The 12,754-nt window shown below is 50.1% G+C and overlaps 1 protein-coding gene across 1 annotated transcript; it reads left to right on the top strand.

Moving 5' to 3' along the window:
- Window positions 1–371: 371 nt before the first annotated feature.
- Timm10 (translocase of inner mitochondrial membrane 10) lies at window positions 372–3,506 on the top strand. Its single transcript, XM_038337100.2, has 3 exons — window positions 372–494; window positions 873–984; window positions 3,076–3,506. The coding sequence occupies exons 2-3, from the start codon at window positions 914–916 to the stop codon at window positions 3,275–3,277; spliced, it is 273 nt and encodes a 90-aa protein (XP_038193028.1). The 5' UTR covers window positions 372–494; window positions 873–913; the 3' UTR covers window positions 3,278–3,506.
- Window positions 3,507–12,754: the final 9,248 nt, after the last annotated feature.

The following is a 12,754-nucleotide window of genomic DNA, read 5'->3' as shown; positions in this document are numbered from 1 at the left end:
CCCACCAGTTAAGGGTGCACACCCAGCTCGCTTGTTTACTAATATCTGGGTCCTGCTCCCGGCGATTCTGATTTCACGGGTATGAGGTAACGTCTGGGCATTGAGGTTTTTTCCTAAAAAGTGCTCCAGGTGGTGTGAGCATGCAAAACCGACGGGCTCCCCTGGAGAAAGATCTGTCTGCGTTCAGGCGTGCGCTCCCCTTGCACACTTGCAACCACGCGGAGACCTCCAGGGCTGCCGGCGCTCTGCCCCTCACTCCAGCCTCGATGGACCCTCGGAGTCCTCTCTGGCCCCCGGCGGTGGCTCCGTCTCTATGGTAGCCGGCTTCCCAGAGCCTCCCGGTGGGCGTTTTCTTCCGGATCACAGAGGAGGCTGGACTTCCCTCCCGGAAGTGACCCACGTGCTTCCCAGTTCCTAGCTGGGTGCCCGGCCACTGCTCACCGCTGACCCGAAGCTGGGGGCGCCGTGGGATCGGTGAGCGGCCGCACGCGCGGGTGAGTGAGCCGCGGTGTCGGACCCCGGAGTGACCCCGATGACGCCCTCGCCGTGGCGGGCGCAGCCTCCGCGCCGGCAGCAGCAGCCTCGGTGGTGCTGAGGGTCGGATCCCCAGGGCCGCGCCGGCCAGGCCCACGGTTTCGGGTGCCCCGTGGCTGCCGCCGATCCTCTGGCCGGGAGGGGCCGAGATGCCTCGGTTCGCGGCCCTGGGCTCTGCTGGTGACATCCCGGGTGACCTTGAGCTGGCACCGTCCCCTGGCAGGGCCTCGCTTCCACTTCCGTTTGCTGGGGGCAGTGGTCCTGGTCTGAAACCTGCTGCCCCCGGATACTAGGGCGAAGCGGGAGGGGTCGGTGCTGACGATCGTGTCTGCTCCTAGGACTGAAGACCCGAGGCCGTTCTCCACCGTGCTCGGCTGACATGGATCCGCTTAGAGCCCAGCAGCTGGCTGCGGAGCTGGAGGTGGAGATGATGGCCGACATGTACAACAGGTAATGAGAACCTCTCCACGATACCCTTGTCTTGGAAAGTGAGCCCGAGTCATCCTTACCGGGACAGAGAGAAGGGCTAGCAACGAGTGCTTTCCCAACCCCACCTTCTGCCCCACCCTCACCGTGTGCTTGGCTAGGGTAAATTAAGGTCACTGGAAGGACTTGGCTATTGAGAGGGAGTAAAAGGGGCGTGAAGGAGGATCTCCTGTCCAGTTTTAAAGACAACTAACATTAACCTTTTTTAAATAACGCATTTAATTGATTTTGTTTTTGTATTTTGTGTTTGTTTATGAGTGCCAGCGTGCACGCTGCCACAACAGCGCACTAGCGGAGGTCGGAGGAGTCCATCTCTCCTTCCACCAGGGGTCCCAGGGATTGGACTCAGTTCTGGCTTGGCAGCCAGTGCCTTTGCCTTCTGAGCCGCCTGCAAAGTCTGTTAGTGGTTAATACCATGTAGTAGCTAATATTCATTAAACTTTTTTTTTTTTTTTGAGATGGGGTCTCTGGTGTAACCCTGGCTAGCCTGGATCATGCTGTGTAGACCAGGCTGCCCTTGAATTCACAGAGATCACCAGCTTCTCCCTCTTGGGTACTGGAGATTAAAGTGTGCACACATAGTCTTCATTGAACTTTAATTCCGTGTTAGACACCTGCACAGAATTTTATATACATGGTCATTTTTATGGTCTTTAATTGTTTTTATTTTACATGTATGGATATTTTGCTTGCATGTATGTATGTATGTACACCGTGTGCCTGAAGAGGCCAAAGAGGGCATCAGAGCCATTGGAACTGGAGTTACAGACAGTCGTGAGCTACCATGTGGGTGCTGACCGAACCCAGGTCCTCTGCGAGAGCAGTGAGTTCTTTTAACCACCGAACTGTCTCTCTAACCCCCCCATTATCATTTTTTTATCTTTAATATTAAATAACTCACTGGGTGAAGGGGCTATAACTTCCCTGGTAGGGTGCTTGTCTAGAATTCAGGAAACCCTTGTTTTGACATTGATGTGCTTGTAATCACAGTGCCCAGAGACTCAGTAGTTCAAGGTCATCCTTGGCTACACAGTGAGTTTGAGACCCGTCTGGAATAAGTAACACCAGTTTAAAAAAAAAAGAAAGAAAGAAAGTTAAAATCAGTGGGTTAATTTTAATTTTATTAGTGCCATTTTAACATAGGGGGAATTGAGGTTTCAAGAGACTTAGTAATGTCAGGGTTCAGAGCTGGTGAGTAGCAAGGTCAGAGCCAATCCTTAAAGCTGACTTCGCAACTATTGCTTGTAGCTGTTTGGCCAGTTTGAAAATAAATCCGTCACCTGCTGAATATCTTTGGAGAAGTTGTCTCGTAACTGATTGTATCATCAGTAAAACTGGCATAATGAACACTGCTCTGAAGGCATTGCCAGTATTGAACATGAAAGCCGTTAGCATCAAGCATGCCAGTCGGGAAACAGTGAGACACTGGCTGGTTCGAGTCAGCAGAAGCTCTTTTCATTGGTTGATTTATCTTGGAGGCTGCAAATTAGAATTCTTCTCTACCCCACTCTAACCCTCCCCACCCCCTCACAGGGTTTCTCTGTCTAGCTCTGGCAGTCCTATCTAGATCAGGCTGGCCTTGAACTCAGAGATCCGCCTGCCTCTCCCTGCCCAGTGATGGGATTAAAGGCATGTGCACCACCACCACCACCACCTGGCTGGAATGGTTTTAAAATGCAGATATGAAATCAGACTATTTGGCTTTGTGTGATCCTTAACAAATTACTGAGCACTCCTGTCTTAATGTCCTCATCTGTAAAATGGGGGTTTGATTGTGCACACCCCACTGAGCTGCTATGAGGGTTAGTTACATAACTGTGTTAGCAGTTAGCACGGTGTCTGGCACACAGCCAGCATCCAGCAAGTCTTATACATGACTCAAACAAGGCTCTTAGTCTGAAGAGCCTTCCAAAGTGGTTGAAGTGAAAACAGGATTTCCACTGTTATCGTGGGGGAGAGGATGAGGCAAAACCAGTACAGTGGGGTTAGAGTTGTTGAAGGGTCCTGGGACACCACAGGAAGGTACTGATACAACCTGTCCCTCTCGAACCCCAGGATGACCAGTGCCTGCCACCGGAAGTGTGTGCCTCCCCACTACAAGGAAGCAGAGCTGTCCAAAGGCGAGTCTGTGTGCCTGGACCGATGTGTATCCAAGTACTTGGACATCCATGAGAGGATGGGCAAAAAGTTGACAGAGTTGTCAATGCAGGACGAAGAGCTGATGAAGAGGGTCCAGCAGAGCTCTGGACCGGCGTGAGGCCCCAGGCAGTGCACCCCTGGGGGGCACCCTGCCATTCAGTCTGACTGCAGTGTTCCCTGATGGGTGTTGTGTGTGAAAACTGTCGCACCGGGCTCTCTAGAGCATCTCCAGGACCCTGGGTGTGGGAGAGCCCTCCTGGCTAAAGAGGGGAACTTGTCACGCTGGTTTGTGACTGTGTATGTGTGTATATGTATATACTGTATTAAAATAAATTTGTGCGAAGCAGTGTCTTTAGTATTTGGAGTAATGACTCAGTTAAAGCATCCAGCAGTAGAGGGCATTGATACTCTGGATCTTGCTGTGTGATTGGGGTTGGGTTTTGTGTTAGGACCATAGACGAGTGAGTGAGATTAATGGGTTCTGTTCAGGATGTGCTGCTTGCTGTGCGGCCCTGAATGTAACAGATCTCTGCGCTTCAGCAGGTGACTCAGGTAGGAAGCACTAGAAATTTGATTTTAATTTGATATCAAGTGGAGGCAAACAGTCATTTCTCCCCATAGCACACACAAAATGAAATGGTTTAGAGGACGTGACAGTGGATGGATTTAGGAAGAAGTAGCCAGACTCTGCTCAGGATGGTGGTGTCGAGGCATGAGGCTGGCCAAGCGTCATGGAAAGTGGTCTGAGGACTCGCCGTCTGTCCATCTGATTCAGTCCCTTCCGTGTCCTGGAGCGTCCACTCAGCCACTCTGAAGGTCTGAGAGGAAACAGGCTCGGAGAGGCAGCTGCTTGCTGCGGGCCGCACGATAGAGCAGTGAGTGGAGACGCCAATCCTGACTTGTGTCTGAGGAGGTCCCTTGGAGGAGTGCAGCTTTCATGGTGGGTCATGGCAGGTGTCTGGTGTGGAGTAAAGGACAATAGAGACAGGGACTTTGCTGAGCTTACCAGTCCAAACGGGGCTTGGGTCTTGGCTGAGCTTTTCTAGCTGCATGGCCTGAGAGTCATTTAGCTGCTTCAGTTACCCTAACTAAAAATCTCGGTAATGTCCTACTGCCTTTGACAACTAATAACGCTTAGAAAATTATCTAAAATACATCAATTACTAAATAATTTGCTAAGTTTTGTGGGAAGTGGAGACACTGCAAGTGGTTCTCAACCAGTGGGTCGTGACCTCTGTCACATATTGAATATCCTCATATCAGCTATTTATATTACAATTCATAACTATCAAAATTACAGTTATAAAGTAGCAACAAAATAATTTTATGGTTGGGTGTCACCACAACATGTGGAATTGTATTAAAGGGTAGCAGCACCCGTTAATACAGTCCCGTGTGAGAACCACTGCTCTAGTTGGACTAATGTAAAATTTCAAAACCTTGTCTCTTTAGGGTGGGAAGACACTAAAGGCTTTCTAAATGCTGAAGTACAAATTTAGGGCAGCAGATGGTGCTGTCGGCCCTCAGGTCCGAACTGCTGGAGCCAGTGCCACAGTTACTGCATTTTCTTGTGCTCATTGCTAGGAAGAGATACTGTATCTGCCACCAGGGCTAAAAGGGACAAGAGTATTCTCTCGATAGTGCACAGCTGGAACAAACGAGGCGAGGTGCTCAGACTGAGAAGAGGTTCCAGCTCAAGATGACGCTTAGGCTTCGCCATGGCAGGGAAGTGTGGAGCGCTGGGAAACAGCCACAGTGTGGTGGCAACACTGAGTGTGAAGAGAAAGCTGAGCGGTGAGCCCAGAAGCCTGGGCAGGCTCAGCTCCAGAACAGCCTAGGGAGTGGGCTGTGTTAAACCATGTGGATTTTCGCCTGCTAAGGGCATCAACAGACTGTTAGAGGATTTACACTTTTCAGTGTCAGCGACAGCTCTGCTTTTCAAAGGCTCACTCTCCCAGCCAGATAGCGTTAGGTGATGGGAGGAGATAGCTCCGTGCTTGAGCTGCAGTAGCTAAGCTCTCAGGGCCTCACATGGTCTGCTCTTCTCAGTGTCAGAATAACTCAGAAGCAGGTACAACTGCTCCATGCTATGGATGAGGAGGCTGAGGCTCTCAAGAGTTAATCACTTGTCCAAGGCAGAGCTGAGGTCCTAGGTTACAGACCCAAGGCTGCTTAAACTGCTGTTCTTGGCTTAAGGGCAATTCCCTAAGGAGATAAGATTGCAGCAAGTCTGCATTTTCAGAGCATTTTCTGTGGGACGTGCATAGAATGCGTTGGTTAGGTTCTTGCTGCCGGTGAACAAGTGGGGTGGAGTGGAAGGTTGGAGAGATGGTAGACATATCCAAAGAGTGGGAAAAATGACTGAATTAGATTCTTCCTGTTCTGGGAGGAAGTATAAGCCCACATGTGGTTTGGTTTGATTTTTCCCAGTTTCAAAAATCAGGAAACACCTCACAAATTCTAGGCTTTGGCTACTTTTAAAGAGTCAGAAGATCTGTAAATGTGCGTTACAGGTTCATCGCAGCCTGTTGGAAGGCGGTCAAAGCCTCAGCTGCTCCCCAAATCTCTCACCTCTAGTTTCTGCCTCCTCCTTACTGGCCTGACTCGGTGGGCTCTGGCCTATGCCTTCTGCTGGTAGCGCATCCTGTGGCGGGCAACTTCTAAGATTCCTGGGGCCTCAGGGGGATATCCCCTGGTATTGGTGCTCTTAGATGGATCCCCTCCTGTGTGCAGTGTACACAAGACCATGAGACTTTACTTCTTATAAAAAGGGCCTAGCTAAGGCTGTGGTTAGGAAGGACAGCACAGTCTACTTCCCTTCCTGGCTAACTGATGAAGCCAGCACCCATGCTGTGAGCTGACCTGTGAAGAGGGCCCTGGGGTAATCCACCCTCACATGGTGAATGCCCCTCCGCCCGTCTGTGTGAGTGAGTCTGCCTTGCTTAGCTTTGAGAGCATCGCTGAGCCATACTTTGCAGCCTGGGAGAGACATTGAAGGTCAGGACCCAGCCAAGCCACACTTTATCTCCTGTTAACCTGGAGAAGCTGAGATAATAAATGTTTGCTCTAAGCATTATATTTTGGGGTAACTCAGCCACAGGCAACTCATACTCATGCTGTCTATGGACCTCAAGAAGTTGTCTGAGACTCTTGGTTATTCTGGACCTATGCGGGACTGCGTTGGGTACCATTCTAGGCCCTTGGGATACGTCAGATCAGACCGAAGACACTTGCCCTTTCAGAGCATCTATTGCAGTGGGGGACGCTGTTCTGAAGGGCAGGCAGACCCTTCACCATCTAGGGAAGGTTCTTAGGCTCTTTCGGGTCTCAGACCCCTTTAAAAATCTGCTGAAAGCTAAGAAGTGCTTTCTCGATGTGCACAGGAGTGCACAGCTGAGAGGGTCTTGTACTGAGCATTGTCTTAGGATACAGTGGAATGAGGGTCTGAAGGAGCAGTTGGCGGGACAAACACGAAAACCAGGTGGTTTTGTAGTTGTGAAAACCTTCAGATTTTGGACTAGGAGCTGAGCAAGTCACACCCATGTTTAGCAGCCTCTTTTCCACAGCTGTTGTAAAGGAAATGGCAAGCCCGCCCCTCCCCCAGCCTATCTTTCCCCTCTAGCAGGTTCCCCAGGTGCCTGGACTCCAGAAGAATAGCAGGTGCCCTAATTTGTTTATTTTAAACATTTTTTAAAAAAATTGATTCTTTGGGAATTCCACATCACGCACCCCGATGCTACTCATTTCCCAGTCCCTCCATACCTACCCTTCACCCTTGTAGCATCCGCACCCCCACAGTGAAACTTGAAAAAAATAATAAAAATAAAAATATTAGTTAAAACAAACGAACGAACAAACAAACAAAAAGACCCCACTTGGTTCCTCCATTGTTCCTGCCTCTCCATCACCTCTTTATCCGATTTAGCAGCACTGGGAGCTACTGTGTACTCTGCTGTAGACTCTGGTCCACACAGCTTCACTTGCAAACATCCATTGTGCAATGAGTTGTTGGTCAGGTTCAAGCCCTCTGGCTTCTGGTACACCATCAATACTGGACCCTCACCAAATCTCCTCCTGGATATCCTGCTGCTGTCCTGAGTTATGGAGATCCTGCAGCCATGGTTCAACAGGTCTAGACCCTTCACATGCTCCAGCAGGTCATGGATGGGGTAGAGGTTGGAGAGTGCCCACTCACAGCCCTGGGTGTGTGTGCCTGGGTGGTAGCTGATCTGATCTGACCTGGTCACAGGGACCACCCCCCTCAGGAGAGGGCCAGAGCCAGCTCACCCATGCCTATGGGGTAATGTCAGCTCGGGGGGGGGGGGGGGGCAGCTCTCCCCCAGCCAGTAAAGGGCAGGGCCAGAAGAGCCCTAATTAAAAAGAATTATTTAGTGAGTACGTATGTGCACATATGTCAGAAATCAGGGAGAAATGTGCAAGCATGTTTTTGCCATGTGGGTTCCAGGGCTTGAACACGGGCTTGGTGGCAAGCATCTGTCTGCTGAGCCACCTCGCTGTCCCCGGCACCTTTATTCTTACTTCCTCAAGGATAGATCCAGGCTACTAGATTCCCAAGATATCAGAGGGTACCAGTGACACCCATACCCACCTAGGTAATGGGTACACCGTAAGTACATATGCCCCTCCTCCCCAGTTCCCCCATATCCTCTAAGTCACACACTAGCAACTTTCTTGCTTGCTTTATGCAAGACCCTCTACCCACAACCCCTGGGAATCAGAGGCAGGCCTGTGCTGTGGACACTTTTCAATTAATGGTGCATGGAATTTTCCTTTTCCTCTGAGACCTGTAAGAAGGAACCCCTTACTGCTGACTGTCTACAGGATTGGGGTCTGTGCTCTTCTCAGAACCCCCAGAAGCCACTTTCCAAGGCATTGCTATTTCTCCTAATATATCTCTTGCCCGGAAGGACAGTCTGTCTCCAGCACCCTCCTTGAACTGTAATCCAGAGACCCTTCAATAATTGTTCTAAAAGGTGTTCAATGAGCTATATGGTTCCAGGAAGTGATGTGAGCATAGTCTGGGCATCAGATAAAAGTGGTAGACTAGCAAGGTTCACAGGAAGAGTAGGATTTGGCAGACAGTGGGTCCGGAGGGTGGGCGTCCAGAGGGAAGGCACGTGCAGGCACCTGTCCTGAGAGGCGCGCGCTCCATCAGAGGAAACAGGCACACTGTGATGGGTTTACCATAAGAAAAGTCAAGTGTTACATAGGCCAAGCAGCAAAGGGATTTACAGATCGTGTCCAGCAAGTTATTGCAAAGAACAGGGCACTTAGGAAATCACCTTTAACTCGGATTTGAAGGATTAGTTTACTGTGCCAGGTCAGAAGAATGTTCTAGGCCCAAGAAGAACTTGAGGTGGGAGAAAGCTTGAAGTGTTTTAACGGTGTGAGGGAGGTTATCGGGGCCCCAAGAAGAACTTGAGGGGGGAGAAAGCATGAAGTGTTAACGGTGTGAGGGAGGTTATCGGGGCCAAGTCACAGACAGGAGAAGGGAGGAAGAGGGGCTGAAAGTCGCACAGAGGCACAGATGACACAGTTATTGTTCGAGCCCCTGCAAGAGGGACCCCTCCCCCAAATAGGAATAAAGATACCCTAAAGCTCCTCATGGGATAGTATTAAAATAACGGCCAACAACAAACTGGAATTTCTTCAGGACCCTCACGCTGGGGGAGAGAAAGTGAGTGCCAGCCAGAGGGGACCTTGTTTCTTGGAAGGCGACCACAGGCTTCTGACAACTGGTCAGACCACCTTGTCCAAGCAATGACAGGTCAGTGATGGGCGGAGCCACACCCTGGTCAGGACTGCCTAGCTTTGCATCCTTCTGGCCTTCTACTCTAGCCTAAACCTCATGCCAGCACCCCAAAGATGGACTTGAGACACAGGGGTCTGTAGGAGCGGCTCGCTTGTTTGGTTCCCAGCTGCCCGGCTAGCTTAGACCCGAAATAATCACGCAGAAACTGTATTAATTAAATCACTGCTTGGCCCATTAGCTCTAGCTTCTTATTGGCTAACTCTTACATATTAATTTAACCCATCTCCATTAATCTGCACATCACCACGAGGTTGTGGCCTACCAGCAAATTTTCGGTGGATCCATGGCATCTCCCTGACTCTGCCCTTCTTTCTCCCAGCATTCAGTCTAGCTTTCCCTGCCTACCTAAGTTCTGCCTTGCTATGGTAATCACAGCACACAGAGGGGACTCCCACAGAGGTCACTACATCTCTTTGTTCCTTTTCTCTATGTAGCTACATTAAAGCAATCGCTTCTGTGTTTCACTGTGAATTTGGTCCTTCTGACTGATTTGTTGTAGACAGGAGGCTGAGCCTGGATTATCAAAGCATAACCACTGATCCCAATGCCAGTAACCGAAGAACACAGAAAACATTTCAAGAGATAAAGCCCCTTTTCCGGTAGCTCATGCTGGTTATATGTGGGGTGAAGTGGAGTGGAACTGGGAAGGCCAGGCTGCAGGGGTCCACCCTGAGTTCTGTGAGCAGTAGGGGCTGGGAAGACCAGTTCATGCAGACAAGGAGTCTTTAGAAGGTGGGAACTACAGGCTGCTGGCAGGCTGCACATGAAGACAGGCAGGGAGCAGAATCCGGTGTCTCCAGTTCTGTCACTTAAGCCCGGGACGAGTTGGTGCCACTGTTGACATAGGCAAGAGAGGTTAGAGAATGGTCACTTTAAATTGCTGAGCGGCCCACAGGCTTAGAAGACCCAACAGGACAGGCCTGAAGAGCAGTTTTCAGAGGCAACCTGTGCTGCGATCCCTTCCTCTGTATGTTTCTCTCCAGCTCTAGGAACTGAACCTTTCACGTAAGGTTTCCTTCTCCTGGGGACTGACAAATCCTGCTGATTCTGTCTCCTAAAGCTATCTCAGATCTCAGCTTACACATCCCCCTTAAAGACCATTCCCTGAGCTCCTGGCTAGACCCAACTCTCCCCTATTATACATTCCCATAGTGGCATATCATACACTCCCCAATTATACATTCCCATCACTGTCCCTGTTCAGTTTCCCGAGACCTTATGTGTGCCTCTGGAATAGAATCTTTAAGATTTGTTTGTTTTTATCTTATGTGTCTTGAGTGTATGCAAATCATGCAAGTGCAGCATGTATGTGCAGTGCCTGTGGCTGCCAGAAGAGGGCACCGAGTTCCATTGAGCCACCATGTGGGTGACTGGGAATGCAGCTCAGGTCCCCTTCAAGAGCAACCGGTACTCCTAATGTCATGTCTCCAGCGCCCCCATTCTCTGGTCATAGCCTTGCTCTGTCGCCTTGGCCTAGAACTGGCTTGCAGTTGGGCCTGTCATCTTGCCTCATCTCTGCTTCCCAAATGCTGGGCTTACAGGCCTGTATGAAAATACCTGGCCTTTCTACCCCTTACAGTCTGAACTATTACAGAGGCTCCCTAATTAGCTTCCCTTCCCAACATACAGGGCTGGAGAGATGGCTCAGAAGTTAAGGGCACCGGCTGCTCTTCCAGAGGTCCTGAGTTCAATTCCCGGCACCCACATGGTGGCTCACAACCATCTGTAATGAGATCCGGTGCCCTCTTCTGGTGTTCACATGTTAGCAGAACATTGTATGAGTAATAAGTAAATAAATCTTTTAAAAAAAACTATACAAGCATAACCATGTCTGTTCCCTTCAAACAAAATCAAAGAAAACAATAAAACCCAGGATATTTTACAGTTTAAAGTAATCCTATCCTCCTTCCCAGCTTTATATTTCCTGCCACTCCCTCTCATCCATTCAGCAAATGTTGACTAGCAGTTTACTGTATGCCAGGTCTATGATAGGCAGCAGCCGTACGAATTACCTACAACGTGGTTTTTCTTGCACCCACAACAGGCTTCCAGCCCACGGAGTGGGGAAGGGAGGAAGGAAACTGATCCTTTGAAGAGGTCAGCACAGAGTTTGGGGATACATGGGCAGCTCCACACAAAGGTGTCAGGACGGGTGAATCCAAAATGAAGGCGTGAATCTGTCACTCCCACCGGAAGAACAGGTGTGGAGGCAGGAAGGTGCGGAGCCAGCTGGCGGCCTCTTCGCTGCACATCTGCTCAAGAGCTCCTCTATGTAAGCAATGAACACAGAAAAGGCTCCTGACTTCACAGGAGCTCAGAGACCCCAAGAAGAAGACGGGAACATCGGAGAGGATGAGGAACAGCAAGCCTTCCAGACACAGGAGTTCATGGACACTAAAGTCTCATGGATGGGGCTCACAACGCCACTGCAATTTCAGTGTGCATGTCTGTGCTCACTTCATGAAACGTTTTCATGGATAATGTATTCATATTCCATTGTAGTCTCAAGAGGAACCGTGTTGCTCTTGAGTTAGAACCTTTCCTGTGGGGCTCCTTGTACTGAGCTAAGGAATTTGAGCCTGAGGTAAAAGGCCTGGAAGCATGTGTGTGCACACGTGTGTGTATGTGTGTGTGTCCACATGTGTGTGTGCACGCATGCGCACGTGTGCATATGTGTGTGTATGTGCACGCGTGCATCTTTCTGGACTGAAACACATACATACACAAGAGCTCTGCTGCTCAGCCATACTTCCTACCCTGCAGCCAGCAAGGCATTTTAAGAAGTAAAACCACCATCAAAGCCGCCATGTGCTGTTGCCAGAGAACTCCCCGTGCCTTTCGGCTGCCAAGCTTTTGCTTAGCTGTTCCTTCACCTGGCTCGCGGGAATGAAAACATCAGAAAAAAGTACCAGCCAGCCAGGCCTGCCTCCAACCACTGCGGTCTAGCTGCAAACCTTGCCTGCTCTCGGTGTGAAAACTTGTGAGGTTTGAAGCACACTGGGATGAGCTGAACAGTTAGTAACTTTGGTTTGGAAAGTGCCCAGCCTATGGTAGTTGCTTGGCGAGCGTTAGCTCCTCTCTTGGTGCTGCGCCAGGCTGCTCAGGGGTTCAGGGACTCCCCATCACCTACCTTTGTGGAACTCGGCACTTTTCCACGCTCCTCCAGAGCTCTGTGAATAGCAACCACAGCAGTCTTCACTTGTTTGTGTTTTGAGACAGGGTTCTACCTAACCCAGGCTGGTAACCCAGGCTGGTAACCCCGGCTGGTCTCTAACTTGCAGTTTGAAGATGACCTTGAACTTCTGATCCCTTCCGCCTCCACCTCTCCTTTGCTAGGATTAGAGACTGCACCTGGTTTGTGTTGTGCTTTGTATGGACCCTCAAGGCTCAGGCATACTAAGCAAGCACTTTACCAAGTGAGCCATGTCCCCAGCCCCACACTTTGTGTCTCTCTCTCTCTTTTTTCTTTCTTTTTCTGGAGACAGGGTTTCTCTTCCCATCCTGAAACTGGCTCTGTAGACCAGGTCAGGAACTCAGAGACTTCTGCCTCCCAAGTTCATGGATTAAAGGTGTGCGCCACCGCCGCCTAACTATTCGTGTTGCACGCGTGAGGCGCTGAATTGACCCGCATGCGCATCCGTACTCCTCAGCACAACCGTTTCCTTAATCTGCACCATTGTCCTCGCAGGTACTGAATACCTTCCCTGTTTTACAGACCAGGAACTGGAGGCCAGGTGGGATGAACGATTTACCAAAATCAAT

The sequence above is a fragment of the Arvicola amphibius genome, chromosome 7, assembly GCF_903992535.2.
Source record: "Arvicola amphibius chromosome 7, mArvAmp1.2, whole genome shotgun sequence".
NCBI lineage: Eukaryota > Metazoa > Chordata > Mammalia > Rodentia > Cricetidae > Arvicola > Arvicola amphibius.
Note: the sequence above shows the minus strand (reverse complement) of the source record. Positions and strands in the feature narration are given on the sequence as shown.